This window comes from Theropithecus gelada, chromosome X (assembly GCF_003255815.1).
Source record: "Theropithecus gelada isolate Dixy chromosome X, Tgel_1.0, whole genome shotgun sequence".
Lineage (NCBI taxonomy): Eukaryota > Metazoa > Chordata > Mammalia > Primates > Cercopithecidae > Theropithecus > Theropithecus gelada.
This window is the reverse complement of record NC_037689.1, coordinates 121,649,062-121,668,350: the sequence shown is the minus strand read 5'-3', so window position 1 is coordinate 121,668,350 and position 19,289 is coordinate 121,649,062. Positions and strand designations below refer to the sequence as shown.

Here is a 19,289-nt window from a genome sequence, read left to right as displayed (position 1 = left end):
TTCTTTCACTAAGCATAATAGTTTTCAAGTTTCACCCATCTTGTAGCATGAATGAGTACTTCGTTTTTTGTGTGTGGTTGAATAATGTTCCATTGCACAGATATAATACATTTTATTCATTCATTCATCAGTTGATAGATATTTTGGTTGTTTCCACTTTTTGGCTATCCTTTCATGAATTCCACTTTGGCATTACACTAATGGCCTATACTAAGGGATATCATAAGAAATACTAGAAACATAAAGTTTTACTTACTGTCAGGTTCTTTCTTCCATTGCCAGGATACTATTTTATGACAACCCATAAATGGTAGGCTTAATCTGAAAAACTGTTTTTGTTTTTTATGCTCAGAGACAACATGAATGCTGTAACTAATTATTTTTCATTCTTGGTGTTCATCTTGCTTCTTTTTATATTGTTGTATTATTTTTTAACAAAATGGGGATAAACATTAGTGGCGATTTAGCTCACTCTAAAGTTATGGCAAATGGGCTTTCCGGTTGATCCATCTTGTCTGATCTTTACTGTACACGTGGCTGACAAAGAGAAGGGAATATGGACCCGTCATCTTGAACATGTCTAGTACCTAGTTCCTGCTGGCATTCACCCTTGCAAGCTCCTAGCTGGTTTGCCTATGCCTGTGGCTTGACCTTACAGGTTGTTCTTTGTTAGAAAATGATTTGGGGCTGCCTTTCATGAAAAACAAAAGCCTTACCAAGGGCTCCCATGCCCTTGCTATCTGCCTAAGTAATTCCTTCTTAACTCCTATATCATCACCTCACATAGTTACATGTTTTGTGGTGAGAACACTTAAGACTTATAGTAAATTTCAAGTATACGTTATTATTAACTATAGTCACCATGCTGCACTTTTGATCTCCGGAACTTATTCATCTTATTACTAAAAGTTTGTACCCTTTGATCAAAATCCCATTTTTCTGCTCCCTCTCAGACCATAGCAACCATCTTTCCACTTTCTGTTTCTATGAGTTTGACTGTTTTAGATTCCATATATGAGTGAAGTCATGCAGTATTTGCCTTTCTGTGTCTGGTTTATTTCACTTAGCATAATATCCTCTAGGTTCATCCTTGTCACAATGGCAGGATTTGCTTCTTTTTTAAGGCTTTTGTTCTTTTTTTTTTTTTTTTTTTGAGATGGAATCTTGCTCTGTCACCCAAGCTGGAGTGTAGTGGCCCGATTTCGGCTCACTGCAAGCTCCACCTCCCAGGTTCACGCTATTCTCCTGCCTCAGCCTCCCGAGTAGCTGGGACTACAAGCGCCTGCCACCACGCCCGGCTGATTTTTTGTATTTTTTCAGTAGAGACAGGGTTTCACCGGGTTAGCCAGGATGGTCTTGATCTCCTGACCTCGTGATCCGCCCACCTCGGCCTTCCAAAGTGCTGGGATTACAGGCTTGAGCCACCGCGCCCGGCCAAGGCTTTTGTTCTTGTTGCCGTTGTTGTTTAAGCTCTCTAATTACAACTATACATATTTTTTCTTTCTTTTTTTCAGCACAGCTGTGAAGAATACATATTTTTCCCCCCTGGCTCGAGGACCTAGAAATGTCTTTTAGACAATAGTAAACTAAGTAGTCTTCCTAAACCACCATATACTGTCTGTGTATGATCACCTCAGAGTCTATTTATTTGGTAGCAGGAAGAGATTGCTAGCCTGAAAGGTCTGTTTCCACAGATCAAATCCTCTTAGCTTGTAAGTAATTCTTTCTTTCCTTTCTTCTTTTTGTCCCTTTCTCCCCTCGTCCTCCCATCCACTTTTTTGCTTTCAATATTTTGATACAGAAATTTTCAAACACAAAAGTTGAAGGCATTTTACAATGAACATTCATATACCCAGCACCTGGAGTTCTGGAGCTTACAACTAACATTTTATCTATACATATCTATTCATCTCATCCATAAACTAATCTTATTTTTGATGCATTTTGAGATAAGTTGAAGACATCAGTGTATTTCACACCAAATATTTTAGTATACGTATCAACTAAAGTTAAACTTTTACTTGTTCTTGTTATTAGGTAAAATATAATGTGAAATGCACAAATCTTTTGTGTAAGGGTTTGAGTCATGTAGGCCAAAACTTATCATGTTATAGGATAGTACCATCACCACAGCGAGTTCCCTCATGCTCTCATGTCAATCCTGGCCTCTACACTCCTAAAACAATGTCTGTCAGGAGTTTTTCCACCACAGAACAGTTTCATCTGTGTTAGAATTTCATATAAGTGAAATTACACAGTATGTATACTCTTTTATATCTGGATTCGTTTAGTATAATGTTTTTGATATTTGTCCTCCTTGTTGTGTGGATTGGTAGTTCATTCCTTTTCATTGCTGAGTTGTATTCCACTGTATAAATAGACTTATTTATCCATTTTTCTGTTGATAAAACTTGGGCTATTTCCCGTTTGGAACTACTATCAATAAAGCTGCTATGAACATTCTTGCACAAGTCTTTTTGTGGACTTTCATTTATGTTGGGTAAACACCTAAGAGAGGAATTGCTGGATCACAGGGTATGTGTGTGTTAAGCTTAATAAGAAATGGCCAGCCCTTTTCCAAAACAAAATGTGAGTTTCACTTGTTCCACATCCTCGCCAATATCCTGTGTTGTCAGTCTTTTTAAATTTTAGTCATTCTAGTAGATGTGTAGTAGTATGTCTTTGTGATTTTTAATTTTCATTTCCTTTATGACAAATGCTGTTGAACATGTTTTTCAAGTGTTTATTGTCTACTCATCTATCTTCTTTTTTTTTTTTTTCCTTGAGACAGGGTCTCGCTCTGTCACCCAGGCTGGAGTATAGTGGCAGCTCATTGCAGCCTCCACCTCCCGGGTTCAAGTGGTTCTCCTGCCTCAGCCTCCTGAGTAGCTGGGATTACAGGTGCCTGCCACCATGCCCAGCTAATTTTTGCATTTTTAGTAGAGATGGGGTTTCACCATGTTGGTCAGGCTGATCTCGAACTCCTGGCCTCAGGTGATCCACCCACCTCGGCCTCCCAAAGAGCTGGGATTACAGGCATGAGCCACCGCACCCTGCCTACTCATCTATCTTCTATTGTAAAGTGTATATTCAGATCTTTTGCCCATTTTATTGGGTATTTATTTCACTGAGTTGTCAGGAGTTCTTTATATATCCTTGATAACAGTCCTTTTTCAGATAAATGTTTTGTGAATATTTTCTTCCAGTCTATGGCTTGCCTATATATTTTCTTAATGGTGTCATTTCTTTGGCAGAAGTTTTAAATTTTGATGTTTTGCTTTCGTTTTTGTTTTTGAGACAGAATCTTGCTCTGTCGCCCAGGCTGGAGTGCAGTGGCATAATCTCAGCTCATTGCAACTTCCGTTTCCCAGGCTCAAGCGATCCTCCTGCCTCAGCCTCCTGAGTAGCCAGGACTACAGGCCTGTGCCACCATGCCCGGCTGATATTTTTGTATTTTTGGTAGAGAAGGGGTTTCACCATGTTGGCCAGGCTGGTCTTGAACTCCTGACCTCAAGTGATCCGCCCGCCTCAGCCTCCCAAAGTGCTGGGATTACAGGCCTGAGCCACCATGCCCGGCCATTGATGAAGTCTATTTTATCAGGTTTTTCTTTGATAGTTATTTACATCCTAAGAAATTTTTTGCCTACTGTCAAATCACAAACATATTCTCCTATGTTTTCTTCTAAAAGTATTATAATTTTGTCTTTTACATTTAGGTCTGGGACAACATAGTGAAGAGACTCAGTCTGGCAGGGAAGAGACATGGTAACCAAAACCCCAGGGGCCTCACATGCCAGGGCATAAGCCTTCCCCTACTTTCTTGCCTCCCTTAAAGGGTTGACCCAAGTCACGTAGCAGATAGCTGCTGTCTCCTCTGAGTTCCCAACCATAAAAAAAAAAAAGAACCTAACCATTTATTTCCTTGAGTTACTTCTCTCAAGGCTATTAAAGTGAGACTCTAGCATTCCTGATAAGAACCTGACTAGATGCACCCAGCTAAAGACAAGATGGACTCCAGTGCTGACCTTTCATCAAGGTTTTCCTCCTTATAATGTCATTATAATGCTAAAAATCACACCCAGGGGTGGAGATTTAACATGCTAATGAGACGTACAATACATGAAGCAGCATATTATCAAACTGTGCAGGTGGTACATGCCTATATATCACCCTTTTTCACCTCAGCTTCCTTAAAATGGCAAGAACAAAAGCCCTTCAGGGAGCTAGCACCAGGACCCCTTTCCTGTATGCTGCTCGCTTGCTTTGCTTGAGCCACAAGCCTATTAAACCTGTGAAAAATTATCTGTGAAAAATTTGTTTGGCCTGGTGTTAATTTCTGGGTTTTGTTTTTGTTTTTCAGACAGTCTTCCTCTGTTGCCCAGGCTGGAGAGGAGTGGTGTGATCTCAGCTCACTGTAACTTCCGCCTCCTGGCCTCAAGGGATCCTCCCTCCTCAGCCTCCCGAGTAGCTGGGACTTCAGGCACGTGCCACCACGCCTGGCTAATTTTTGTATTTTTAGTAGAGATGGGGTTTCACCATGTTGGCCAGGCTGGTCTCAAACTCCTGACCTCATGTGATCCACCCACCTTGGCCTCCCAAAGTGCTGAGATTACAATCGAGCCACCACGCTCAGCCCCATCCTGGCGTTAATTTCTACTTACACGAAAGCCAAGAACTCGGAGCACAAACTGTGGTGACAGATCTATAATCTGCCTCAAACTGACTTTGTGTATAGTGTGAGATAGCAGTTGAGCTGAATTTTTTTTTCATATGGTTATCCAGTTTTTCCAACACTATTTTACTCAGTAAGCTAGCAATATATAAAATTAAGATACAGAAATCAATGGCCTTCATGTACACTAACAATAACCAGTTAGAGAAGATAATGGTAGAGGAAAATCACCTTCAAACAGCAATAATGAAGATCAAATAAACTTAAGAAATATGCAAAACCCATTTGAGGAAAAGTTTAAAACACTTCTGGAAGACACAAAGTAGACTTGAACAAATGGAAAGATATCCCTGTTCTTAACTAGAACAACTCACCTTTGCGAGGACCTAATGAGGAGGAGATATCAGTCCTCCTGTAGCTAATTTTTTGTTCATATCTGTGTGTCTGTCTACCTATCTAGTAGAGACGGGGTCTCCTTATGTTACCCAGTCTGGTCTCGAATTCCTGGGCCCAAGTGATCTTCCCACCTCAGCCTCCCGAAGTGCTGGGATTATAGGCATGAGCCACCATTTCTGGCCAAGTTAATTTTTAAATTTAACACAATCCTAATAAAATACTAACAAGGCTTTTAATGGAGCTAGACAAGTTGACACTTTCCATATAATAAGCATGGAACAATAACTTGCAAAACACTGAAAAAGGAAATAATACATGGAATGTTAAAGCCAACTAAAAAGCCTTATAAATAAAACAGTGTGGTACTCCCTACATGAACAGACAGGCTGACAAGTGAAATAGAAAAGAAAGTCCAGAGATGTATGCTAAGTACATAGGGCAATTTATTGTCTGATAAAGGTGACAGCTCAAACCACTGGGGCAAAGATGACCATTTTAATAAACAGGGCTGAACAGCCATTTGGAAAAAGATAAAAATATAGATTCATACCTCACACCTTACACAAGAATCAATTTCAAATGGATTAGAAATCTGAATAAAGAAATTAAACCATATAACCATATAAGTCCTAAAAGAAAATTTGGGTGAATTCCTGTATAACCTGGGTTTCTAACTATGACTCAAAGTCCAGATGAAATAAAAAGTTAATACATTTGACCACATAAAGATTTTTAAAATATTTTGCATGGCAGAAAAATAGCATAAGCAAAGTAAAAGACAAATGACAAACTCAAGGAAAATATTTGCAACATGTATCACAAAGGGCAAATATTTCCAATATCTAAAGAACTCTTAAAAATTGAGGAGAAGCTGGGCAAGGGTGGCTCACGCCTGTAATCCCAGGACCTTGGGAGGCCAAGGTAGGAGGATCACTTAAGCTCCGGAGGTTGAGGATGCAGTAAGCTGTGATTCTGCCATTGCACTCCAGGCTGGGTGACAGAGTGAGATGCTGTCTCAAAAACAAAACAAAACAAAACAAAAAGCCGGGCATGGTGGCTCACGCCTGTAATCTTAACACTTTGGGAGGCTGAGGTGGGCAGATCACGAGGTCAAGAGTTTGAGACCAGACTGGCCAACATGGTGAAACCCGTCTCTACTAAAAATACAAATATTAGCCAGGCATGGTAGTTGCACGCCTGTCATCCCAGCTACTCAGGAGGCTGAGGCAGGAGAATCACTTGAACCTGGGAGGCAGAGGTTGTGGTGAGCCGAGATCATGCCACTGCACTCCAGCCTGGGCAGCAGAGCGAGACTGTCTCAAAAACAAAAAAATTAACAAACAAACAAAAAAAAAAAAAAAAGGAGAAAACACCAAAAACTTGATAGAAAAATAAGCGAAATACATGAACAGACAACAGAAAAGACACAAAATGGCTCTTAAACAATATAAAAACACTCAGCCTCACTTACACAGTAACAGAGATGCAAGTTGAAACTATACTGAGATGTGTAGTTCAATTCAACTCAGTTATTGAATTGGCAAGAATTAAAAAACAAGACCACACATTCAGTCAGAGCGGCTGTGGAGAAGTAGGCACTCAAACATTCAGCACCATATGCTGGTGGGAATGCAAATTGGTTCAATCCTTTTAGGGGGGAGAATTTGGCAGTATCTAACAGAAATCCACACACATTGCCATTTGAAGAACATTGGAATTTGCCCCGAAGATGTATCTTCAACAATACAAAAATATCTATACACACAGTTATTCAGTGTAGTATTTTCTTTGTAGATGCAAAACAACGAAAACAACCTAAATGCCCATACATAGAAGAGTGGTTAAACTATAGTGTACCCACACAGTGAAGTAATATGAACTGCAAAAAAGAATAAGAATCTATGAATAATATGAAATGGTTTCTAGGACATGTTAAGTTTTAAGAAAAGTAGAATGCAGGCTAGGCGTGGTGGCTCCTGCCTGTAATCTCGGTACTTTGGGTGGCTGAGGCAGAAAGGTCCCTTGAGGCCAAGAGTTTCAGACCAGCCTGGGTAACATAGCAAGATCCCATCTCTCCAATAAAATAAAATGAGTGCAAAAGAGTAATAAAGGGAAAACAAGAAAATGTATACATATCTGCTCATTGTGCAGGAAGAAACACAGAAAATGTTAAGAAGGAACTAAAGAGATTGGTTACCTACAGGGGTGAGTGGAAATAGGATGGAAAGAATGGAGGCTAGGAGGCTGGGCACCATGGCTCATGCCTATAATCCCAGAACTTTGGGAGGCCAAGGCGGGTGGATCACCTGAGGTCAGGAGTTCAAGACCAACCTGACCAACATGGTGAAATCCTGTCTCTACTAAAAATACAAAAAAAAAAAAAAAATTACCCAGGCGTGGTGGCTCATGCCTGTAATCCCAGCGACTTGGGAGGCTGAGGCAAGAGAATCACTTGAACCCGGAAGGCAGAGGTTGCAGTGAGCCGAGATCATGTCATTGCACTCCAGCCTGAGCAACAAGAGCAAAATTCCATCTCACACACACACAAAAAAAAAGAATGGAGGCTAGGAATGGGATAGAAGGAATCAAGGGTGGGAGTGAGACTTCTCTGAGTATATATTTCTATACAGTTTTGGCTTTTAGAATCTTGTTAATAATTCCTCACATATTCATAAATAAAATCAACAAAAATGGGGGAGGACCCTAAAATGCAATATAAACAAAAACAAACCTAACTATATGTCAAATGAATAACATAACTACATTGTGGTGGTAGTGGCAGTGAAGGAGGTAGCACAGAACATACAGACAAATATATATAGAAGTATGCATATGTATACATACATATATTTCTCAGCTTAGTCCTCTAAGAAAGCCTGTAGAAGCAATTAAAACCAGTACCAATGAGCATATGTAGTTGCCAAATTCTGGTCTCTAAATATCATTCTCCAATAAAAAGAGTAAGAGAGGGGAGGGGAGAGAGGAGAAAAATACAGGATAGGATCCAATATCTTAGAAACAAGGATAGCTTGTTCACTATAACAGAATGAAACACAAACTATACGAATACAGACACAAGTAGGTGCATACATTTAGTAGCAGGAAGATGAAGAGAGAAAGTTACATTCATAGACTGCAGAATCAGAAACTGTGAGTTAAAATCTAGATCTCATCACTTACATGTTATGCATCCTTCGGCAAGTTGATTTAACCTGTGCATCAGTTTCCTTCTCTGTAAAATGTAGATAATATCAACTATAATTTGCTGGAGAATAGTGCTTGTTATACAGTAAACACAACACATATTAGCTATTATTTTTTCAATGTTAGTTACAATTTTGCTATAAACACTATAAAATTGTTTAAAAGCTAACTTGTCACAGGTTCACTAGAGTAAAATCCTCAGGCATATCCTAAGCAAAAGATAGTAGAGGATAAATAAGTTAATGTAAAAAAACAATCAAGGTACAAGTTCGGATGTAAGCAAGAGCAGAATAGAACTTTCCAGTGCTTGTCTCCCCACAGGAACATAAATTTGAACAACTATCCACACATAAAAATACGTTCACAAGAGCTAAAGAAACCAGACAAGAGCTTACAGCACCTGAGTGTAATGCAGAAATAAGAAAAACTGCATTGAAGAGGGTAGGAAGGACAGTTTTATATTATCCTCATAACCCCTTCCCCAATCCCAGTCAGCACAGTGTGGAGAGAGACCCTCTGCTTGGGGGAGGAGGGAAGCGAGCACCAGACTTTGTCCATCCCAGTAAAACCAACACTGGGCCCATCCCAGTAAATCCAGTGCCCCCATGGCGTCAAACTCTAGGTCAGTATCCCCAAACTGCGCCTCCAGACTTGACCCAGTGCTAGGCCGGCCCCTGCCGGCCCCATTAATTTGGTCTCTGGGCCTACCCTAGCATCAAGCCAGCCCCTATACACAGGTCCATACGAGCAGCCTCAGATTCTGGACCACCTCTACAGCCACAGGCTTCAGGCCCACCCCAGCACTAGGCTGCCCCCACCCTTAGCCCTACTTATCAGGCTGGAATCCATGGTCCAATTGCCAGGTCAACAATCCTGGCTTCAGGCACCAGGACAGCACCGTGGACACAAGTTCCAGGCTTGCACAAGGCCAGGCCAGCCACTGTAGCCCTACCCTCCAGCAGACCCAGGGTCCAGGTTCATCCCAGTAGAGCCTAGCACTGAGCCAGCCCCCATGGACTCAGGCTATAGCACTGCTCCTATGGACTTAGCCTCCAGACCCATTCTAATGCCTGGCAAGCCCCCGAAAATTGAGGCTCAAGGCCCCACCCTGTGGACCGAGGTGCTGGGCCCACCCACCTCCTTACCCAGGTACCTGGCCAGCCTGCCTAAGGACACCAGCAGCAAGCTCACTCATTAACCACATCAGACTACCTGCTAAGAATCTCTGGACAGGCTGAATGTGGAAGGGCTTTCCAAGACAAAGCCAGTCTACAAAGGCTGAAATAAGTTCCAACTTCTTCAAATGTACAGAAACCAATGCACAGCCATAAGGATAAAGAACAATCAGAGAAACATGACAGCATCAAAGGAACAAAGGAAAGCACCAGGAAGTGAACCTAAAGAAATGGAGATTTATGAACTGCCGGCCAAAAACTTTAAAATAATTGTTGTAAGGAAGTTAAGTGAACTTCGAGAATTACAAAGAAACAATTCAACAAAATTAGGAAAAGAATAAACAAAACAAGAAATTTAACAAGCATTGAAATTTAAGAAAAAAAATTCTGAAACTGAAAAATATAGTGAATAAAATGAAAGAGAGAGTGGCAGAATTAATGAAACAGACAAATATGTGAACTTGAAGACAGGCTATTTGAAAATATAGTCAGAAAAAAGAATAAAAAGAAGTGAAGAAAGATTACAGGATTTATGGTACAGAATCAAAAGAGCATTATATATATATAATTATATAAATTATAGGTGTTCAAGTAGAAGACAGAGACAACAGAACAGAAAGCTTATTTATGAAAATAATTGCAAAAAGCTTTCTAAACCTGAGAAAACATATAAATACCATGTAAAGGAAGGTCTAAGGTCTGAAATCAAATTCAGTTCAAATAAGACTACACCAAGACATATTATAATCAAACCATCAAAAATAAGACAAAGTGCAGATAATGAAAGCAGCAAGAGAAAAAAATGTGTATCACATATAAGGGAGATCCGGTAAGGTCAGCAGTGAATTTCTTAGCAGAAACCTTACAGGCCTGGAGAAAGTGAGATGATTATATTCAAAGTGCTAAATGAAAAACCTGCTAACCACGAACATGTACCTGGCAAAGCTGTCCCTGAGAAATTAAGGAGAGATAAGACTTTTCCAGACAAACGAAAGCTGAGTGAGTTCATTACCACCAGACCTGTCTAACAAGGAATGCTAATGGGAGTTCTTCAAGATAAAAGATAATGCTAATTAGTAACACAAAAACATATAAAAGTATAAAACTCACTGGTAAAAGTAAATATACAAATTCAGAATACTCTAATACTGTAATGATAGTGTGTAAATCAATTATATCTTTACTATGACGGTTAAAAGATAAAATAATTAAAAATAATAGGGTCGGGCACAGTGGCTCACGCCTGTAATCCCAGCACTTTGGGAGGCCGAGGTGGGTGGATCACCTGAGGTTGGGAGTTCGAGACCAGCCTGGCCAACATGCAGAAACCCCTCCTCTACTAAAAATACAAAATTTGCTGGGCGTAGTGGCATGTGCCTGTATTCCCAGCTATTGGGGAGGCTGAGGCAGGAGAATCGCTTGAATCCGGGAGGCGGAGGTTGCGGTGAGCTGAGATGGTGCCATTGCACTCCAGCCTGGGCAACAAGAGTGAAACTCTGCCTCAAAAAAAAAAAAAAAGAAAAGAAATAATAATAGTAACAATAGCTACAATTATTTGTTAAAGAATGTACAATATAAAAAGATATAAATTCTGCCTTCAAAAACATAAAATGGGGGGGAGTAAAAGTGTAGTTTTTAATGCAATCAAAGTTACCACCTTAACATAGCCTGTTAAAATTGTAAAATGTTTTATGTAAACCTCATAGTAACCACAAAGCAAAAAGCTATAGAAGATACACAAAAGACATAAAGGAATAAAAATATCACTGAAGAAAATCACCTAATGACTAAGGAAGGTAGCAAGAGAGGAAGAAAGAACAAAGGATCTACGAAACAACCAGAAAACAATGAACAAAATAGCAGTAATAAGTCCTTACCTATCAATAATTACTATGAGTATAAATGGAAAAAATTCTCCAATCAAAAAACTGGTTGAATGGATTTTTAAAAAGTAAAACCTAACTACTGCCTAAAAAAGACTCACTTCACCTTTAAGGACACACAGAGACTGATAGTGGAGGGATAGAAAAATCTATTTTATACAAGTGAAAATCTGAAGAGAGCAGGGGTAGCTATACTTTAGATAAAATAGAATTTGAGTAAAATCTGTAAAAAGACACAAAGAAGGTCATTATATAATGATAAAGGGGACGATTCATCATGAGGATATAACAATTGTAAATATAGATGTATCCAACATTGGAACACCTAAGTATATATATGGCAAATATTAATAAATTTGAAGGGAGAATACACAATACAGTAATAGCAAAAGACTCCTCTCCACAAAAAAATGTGTGAGGTAATGCATGTTAGCTCGATTTAGTCTTTCCACAATGTATATGTATTTTAAAACATATACATATGAATAGTTCTTGTCAATATGTACACACACACACACACACACATATAGTCAATTAAAACAAGTAAAAATAAAAAATGAAAAACAAACTTATAGTAGCTGGCCTTTCATTTTCCTCAATGGTAGAATAAGGCCTGATGTGATGAAAACACCCATATTATTAAACAAATCAATTTTTCACAAGTCATTTAAAGGCACCCTGCTACCATTTTGGATCTTCGCCAATTCTGAGCACATCACACATAAAACGAAAACACTTAAGTTACCAAAGGTATCACTTGTGAATGTCTTTTTTCATTTTTAAAGCTGATGTGAGGTACTGGATAGTCAACTATCCTTTCTAGTCTTGCCCCATCCACCCTTAAGCAATTACTAAATAGTTCTCACATCTAAGATGGTCATTTATGTTGTCTCCTTTGCCTGAAATTTTCAGCCCTCGTCATGCAGTCCTCCTTTCACCTATCCCACCTCTTGGCTTTTAAAATGCAACTCAGGTAGCAGCTTTATTCATAACAGCCAAAAAAGCAGAAACAACCCATAACAAATTGTAGTATATTTTTACAATGAAACACATTTAAAAGAATGAACTGTTGATATATGAAACATGGATCTCAGAAACATGCTGAAACCTTGCACAAAAATACTGTTATGATTCCACTTATATGAAGTTCTAGAACAGCCAAATTTAATCTATGATGGGAACATAACAGCTATTGTTTCTAGAGGATAGATGAACAGATTGGTTAAGGAAAATAAAGAAACTTTCCAGGTTGATGGTAATGTTCAAATAGGGATTTGGGTTAAGCAGTCTAAGCATTTGTCAAAACAGCAAATATATGTAGTTTATTTACTATATATAAATTGTACACCAAAATAGAAAACAGTAAACTTTTAATGATATGCACACTGAAGTAGTTAGGAGGTAGTGTGCCGGTGTTTGCAATTTACTTTGAAACATATAAATGAGAGACAGATGGATATGTGGTAAAGGCAAGTACAACAGTGTATTCAAAGTAAAATTCTTTCAACTTTGTTGTAGGAAAATTTGCATGAAATGTTGCAGGGGAGAATTCAAGTATCAGCCTTACAGGAAGCCTCCCTGAGCACATCCACTGTTTGTGCCCCTCCTCTGTGCTCCCCTAACACCCAATACAATGAACTTACTTCATTTTATTCTTTTGGCATCTGCATCCTAACCCCCAGTAGAACTGTAAACACAAAATCTGTCTTGTTGGTCTCTGCCTTCTCACCAGCTAGCGCTAGGCCAGGCACACATCAATCACTAAGATTTGTTGACCTGAAGTGACATTTATCTCGTGTACTTCAACACCGAGTTTCCTCATAACCAAAGGCATGGTGCTTTATTGGATCATTTTCTTTTGCTGAATCATTACTGCTACCAGAGTAATATGTCTGATCTGTATTCATCCATGTGACCCCTTAAAGTTCCCTTTGTGGCAGAATATTGAAGACATCTCAGTTATCCTACTCTTCTTCCCCAGTCTCTCAGCTTTATTAACTAAACCACTGATAAGTTCAGGACTCAGATTCAGCTTACATCTTCTTTATGAAAGCCAGTTAGGTAGCATATTAAGGACAATATTTATTTACACCTACCAAATCTATAACCAGTTGAACTCTTAAGTAGATGCACTATGACAACGAACAATGTACCATTTTATGTGTATGCAATTACGAATGTTTCCCTTATCTATCAAATAGTTTCAATGCTTTCTAGGACTTAATGCAGCCAGACTGCCTGGGCTGGAACACCAACTCCATTATTTACTAGCCATATAACCTTGTCTTAGGCAGCCGTATCCAACCTTCCTGGCACCAGCGGCCAGTTTCATGGAATGTAACTTTTTCCATAGACTGTGGGGGTGGGGTGGGAGGTGGGGTTCAGGATGAAACTGTTGCACCTCAGATCATCAAGCATTTTCATAAGGAATGCTCAACCTAGATCCTTTGCACGTGCAGTTCACTTTAGGATTTGCACTCCTATGAGAATCTAATGCCAAAGCTGATCTGACAGTAGGCAGAGCTCAGGTGATTAATGCTTGCTCACTAGGCTACCACTCACCTCCTGCTGTGCAGCCCAGTGCCTAACAGGCCAAGTTCTGGTACCCCTGGGTCTAAGGTATTTAAATTTCTTTGTACCTCATTCTCACCTCCTTCTGATTTGTTAAAAAAAAAAAAAAAAAATGGTGGGGAATAACAGCATCATCAACTCGTCATGAAGCTTAATGAGTTATTACACATAAACTACTTAAAACAGCACCCAGCTGTTTTAGCTATCATTTTATACGTTCAGTTCTGAATCACTAATGATAGAAGACAATTCTAATATGATATACAAACTAGCCCAAATGAACAATGTGCTAGTGTTACACTGACATGAACCTCTTAAACAGTACAATGCAAATCTTGTTAACACTTTCTTTGATGAGTTTTCAATATGAATTCAATTAGTAAATTCTTTTTCAAATGTTGGTTTTACCTCCATGCCATGAGCCCCTTATTTAAGACAGGTTTCTCTCTTACTCTCTCTCTCTCATTCTCTACCTCAGCATATCCTGCCTGTTTCCTTCCTGGCACTTATTACAAGTTTATTATTTTGTTTTCCCCAATGGATCTATGAAGGAGAGATCTCTTAACACATGCCTAGCACACAGAAGGCACTCAAATGTACCCTGTATAAACAATGGAAACATTTGTAAATGTGTTTAACCTATACCAGATGAAAATTAAAGCAATAATGGTTACAGATTCCTATTTTAAAGTAATAACCCAATTAGGGATTTGGTTTCATTGTAAATACATATGATTTATTAAAAATATAAACTGATGGCATTCTCTATAAATTATTCCCCAAACACATGAAAAGATGTGATAATAGATATAATTTGCAAACCATTTATAGTCACCCTCCCCCTCTGAGTACAAGAGAAAACATACAACATACTGTAGGTTTATTTTTATTCAAAAAGTTACTGTCTCAAGACATAAATACAAATCAGAAAACAGTACAATTAGGACAATAGAATGTGGAGGACAACAGGTTAGAGTAATATATAAAACATTTTTAGCTGGTTGAAAACAAAGCTGTAAGAACTGCTTTCACAAAGAAGTACTCCTTTCAAGAGTGAGAAAAAAAATCAACTTAGGTTTAAAATCATATATACAGTCCTCTCAGCAGTTCTAGTTAATGCAGTGGTGTGTAAAACAACATAGGCAATACTTTTGCACATAACAATATTTGTTGATGGAAAATCTGTTAGACAAGTCTGGATTCATTTGTTATTAACCATGACTTAATAAAATAATTGTATCATGATCTTTTTAGCTAACCTATGGTTTTTGGCTACCACAGCCCAATGCTTGATTTCTGACTAAAAACTGAAAGCCTTTTGGTATTCACCCATCTGAAGATATTCTTGTATTGCAAGCATATTAAGGCATGGAATGATTAAAATAATATACCTCAAGAACTGAGAGACGACTGACAAAAGATAGATACACATGTAATATAAGTTAATATTTTGTTTTAAACGATGTCTAGCTGCCTAAGCCTCGCAAAATGAGTTGATGTCAAAATGGCAAGTAGCCACTTTCTGTTTTAAACTAATTTATTTGTGAAAGGACATAAAATGAAGTTTAAAGCTTAGCTTTCAAAGAATATTATGGGTTATGAATTCTATTATCCCATCTAATTTACATACAGCGGAAATGTACTGTAACCTGTTAGAAGTATCTTTAACCTGAAGACTGCTTGCAAAGACAGATAGATAAAACAATATAAAATACAAATTTAAAAATCATTTTAAAGCATGAACACTCATGCTTTTCTATTTTTAAACATTGTTAAACTTTCAATATATTTCTGAAACCTCATAATTTTAAGTTGGAATTTAAAAGTAAGAAAAAACTAAACAAACTGCGCAATTATAAAATCAGCACCAATTTATATATATATATAATTTTATTTAAAATTTAGATCCCTATTCCCACACTCTAATAAGCTGTATAATTTTTGTTTAGAATTTTTCTGCAAACATACTACAATAAGCTTCTTTTATTTGGAGACAAAATACAGTGGCACTACTGGAAGGAATATCACAACATTACATTTTTATCTTAAAGGACAAGCAAACTTTCAGGGTTGATAATGGGATAAGCATGTTTGAGACTGGTTACCTTCTGGCAGTTCACTGCATCTGGATATTTCTGAAAAGTATAGAGAAGCTCTTGGATTTTAAAAATATCTTAAAATACTTTTAGATGAAAAAATTGTAAAAGTTCTGCTTATAAGTTTACTTTTCTCCACAATTACAATATTTAAAACAAAGTTTTGTTGATTGATGTTTTAAGCATTTAAATTTAGAATGCTAAAAACAATTCTATCCTACACTTTCTTCAGGGTAGGGGAATAAATACATCCTTAACATTGTTTTCTGGATGTAAACAAAAATCCAGCAGAGGTCATCATTATTTAGTACAACCAGTAAATAAATGTAAGAGAATTCGTATCTGTACCAAATGCCTCTTCAGATTGTTATTTTGTTTTTTTTCTTTTTTTAAAAAAAAGCATGAAATAATTGATTCAAAAGCCAACTAACAGCGCATAAATAAAATATTTACTTTCTAAGAAAAACTGTAGCTTATCATTAAATTGTTTACTTGTCCTTTACTTTTATTCAGGCAAACAAAACTGCCCCTCAATGCACTTGATCTTGGTAAGCATAAGCATGTCATATTCTCCTTAGAGAAAAATCTGTACAGAATTTCACTGTATCTACCACACTTTAAAATTTCCTCTTCCACTTAGAAAATGACTTCACCACAGATTTAATTGTGTACTGGTATTAAAACATTGACACTCCAAGAACCTAATGAGAGAGAGAGGGGGGAGAAAATCTCGTTAAAAGTCATTCATTTATTTAAATATATCTGTAAACATTACATTAATGCTTTATTATGTTAAATAACATGCTAATAAAACCACTTTGAAAACTTCTCTCTCTTCAGATGTATAATTCTAAAATTAAATCGACCATGATATACAATGAAATAACATCAGGACTAATCAAGATGCTACTTACCTCACAAATATAATTAAAGTAGGAACCTTGGATTAATTATGCTTATATATACCCCTGATGTCTAGATAATGCCCTAAACATAGGCACTCAACATAGGTATTTGTTGAATGAATAAATGAATGTGCTTCTTCACATATATTTCTGGCACAGGTTCCTTGGAAAGAGGTTAAGAAAGTCTTGCAAACTTGGCTATTTGTGCTGGAAGTGGATACAGTTTTTCAAAAAGGCATTTGAAAATGCAGACCAAAAACAATCTAAGAACAATTCAAGTATGTAGAAAGCAGGAAGCTTTCTTTAGAAAATATGGCCAAAGTGAATAGAACAGAACTACAAATTTTAAGAAATCAAAAAGGTAAGGTAAAATCAGGGCAAAATGACTTATATTGATGCTTTCTATATACTCCAGCTGAGAAAGGAATGTTAGGTAAAATCTAATAATTACTTGTCTAAAAGTAAAAGCAGATGATGAATGGAGCAACTCTCCCTTGTTCATTAAACAAGAATAGCATGTGACTGTTAGTATATATACTAAAAGTTAGGTTGTTCAATTAAAATTCTAGCACTTATGCCCATTAAGTAATATTTTAGAATACTATAATGAGCTAGTAAGAACTGATATCAAAGCCAGATGTAATGAGCTGAAATATTACAAAGAGCTCTTACTTACAAGTTAAATCTCTCATAAGTTCTATGAACAAAAGTCATAGAACTCATGTATAAACATAAGCTGAAGAAACTGTGTATTTTCAGACTCAGAAACAAGTATCTGATTGCAGCCTCTTTATAATGAATTATCAAGTAGTGTTTGGAATCCCAAGTAATGAAAACAAAGAGGACTCGTGCACCCAGTTTCTTACCTGTCCATTCACAATAACTACCACACTACTAATCCCTTGTCCTCTCCCCTTCCCGCATGCTTCAGGGTTCTCCTTTTTTGGTTAAAGACAAGAGTTTGGGTGGTTAGAACGTTTCCACCAAAGAGACCTAGATAATGTTTAAAGGCCAATTCTTGCCATAACAGTCTATGAATCTCGGTAGGGAAAGGTCTGATGATGAATGAAAGTATAAAATCTTAATTAGTAATTTAGTATAGAGTATGGGATGAAGATGAACTCAAGTTCTTTACAGAGTGCCTGACTAGAAAGCACCCAAACCCCTGAGATTCTTTTTGTTTTGTACAGACTAGGTTATAACTAGATTCTCCTACTAGAACATTAAATTAGTTCCATTACATGGAGCCCTTCTTTACCAATTTTATACTATAAATAATTCTAATAAGAGAATCTCAACACAGAGGAATGAGAGTAGTGACACTCTTTTCTGTGCCAACACAAACTCTGCCTATTTCTGATGTTAACATTAATAAATACTTTAACATATTTTTAGAAGTACAAATACCAAACTTCAGTATATTTTGGCAATTCTGGCAGAAAACGACTGTTATCAAAATGTTATAAACCAATTTTGTGTCCAAATATAAAACCAGCTATACCATAAATCTAGAATTTTATGTATATGCAACACAAAATGATAGGTTCAGAGTGTTTATATTACCACTTCTTAGAACTGGACATTAAAGAATTTAAATCCCAATTTTGCTACTGTTTTGATGATCCCGTTATTACGGGCTTCAGTAAGAACAGATGTGGGGTATTGTATAAAGGCAAACAGAACTTTACATTTAAAATTTTCCATTATTCCATTTCTTAAGTTATGGTTGAGACAGTATGGAGTATAGTTTAGTGTATATTTTAAAAATAAACTATTAACTTTAAAAAAAAAATTACATTGTCAAAGCCTTCTAAAGAAACCTAAGCCTTTAAAGATTATTGAGCATTCAGTTATGTGACTGCTGCCATCATGTGGTAATGCTATAAAACTACAGTTGTAAGTATAAGTGCTCATTTTCCTAATTTTAGTAGCAGAAGCAGCTAAACTATTATCAAATTAAGAATAAATAAAAGCCTCTCAGCTGTAACATTCAATGTACACGAGAACGCTATAAAATCACTATAAATAAAAAATGACTATTAGGACCCTACTTTTCTCTAAATGTTAAATGTCAAAAATAGATACACAGTTAATACTGCTGTTTCATTATTTTAGTAATCTGAAGAACACCTGTTTGCAAATCTAGTATGTAACTAAGAAAACAAATGTTAAAAGTTCTCCTGACATTAGACAAATACATTAAAAAATGGTGATCCTAACTGCCCATATTAATTTTGATCATAGTTAACCATTTCAATTTCTTAATTACTTCTGTTGGTGTTTCATCCAAATGGGGATTTTAGTTTTGGGAAGCACGACAGTAGAGACAGCAGGAGATTATTAAATCAAAAGGAACTGGCATCAAATTACTACTTGGACACTTGCTA

The 19,289-nt window shown here is 37.2% G+C and overlaps 1 protein-coding gene across 5 annotated transcripts in view; it reads right to left on the bottom strand.

The window, feature by feature from the left end:
• Positions 1-14,771: 14,771 nt before the first annotated feature.
• STAG2 (stromal antigen 2) overlaps positions 14,772-19,289 on the bottom strand; it is a 135,030-nt gene continuing 130,512 nt past the window's right edge. For 4 of the 5 annotated variants that reach the window (XM_025372072.1, XM_025372074.1, XM_025372071.1 and 1 more), the window contains one exon: positions 14,772-16,698. In XM_025372072.1, coding sequence (XP_025227857.1) covers positions 16,675-16,698 — 24 coding nt within the window. In that variant the 3' untranslated portion in view covers positions 14,772-16,674. The remainder of the gene's footprint in view (positions 16,699-19,289) is intronic. The other variant, XM_025372073.1, reaches the window with a different exon arrangement.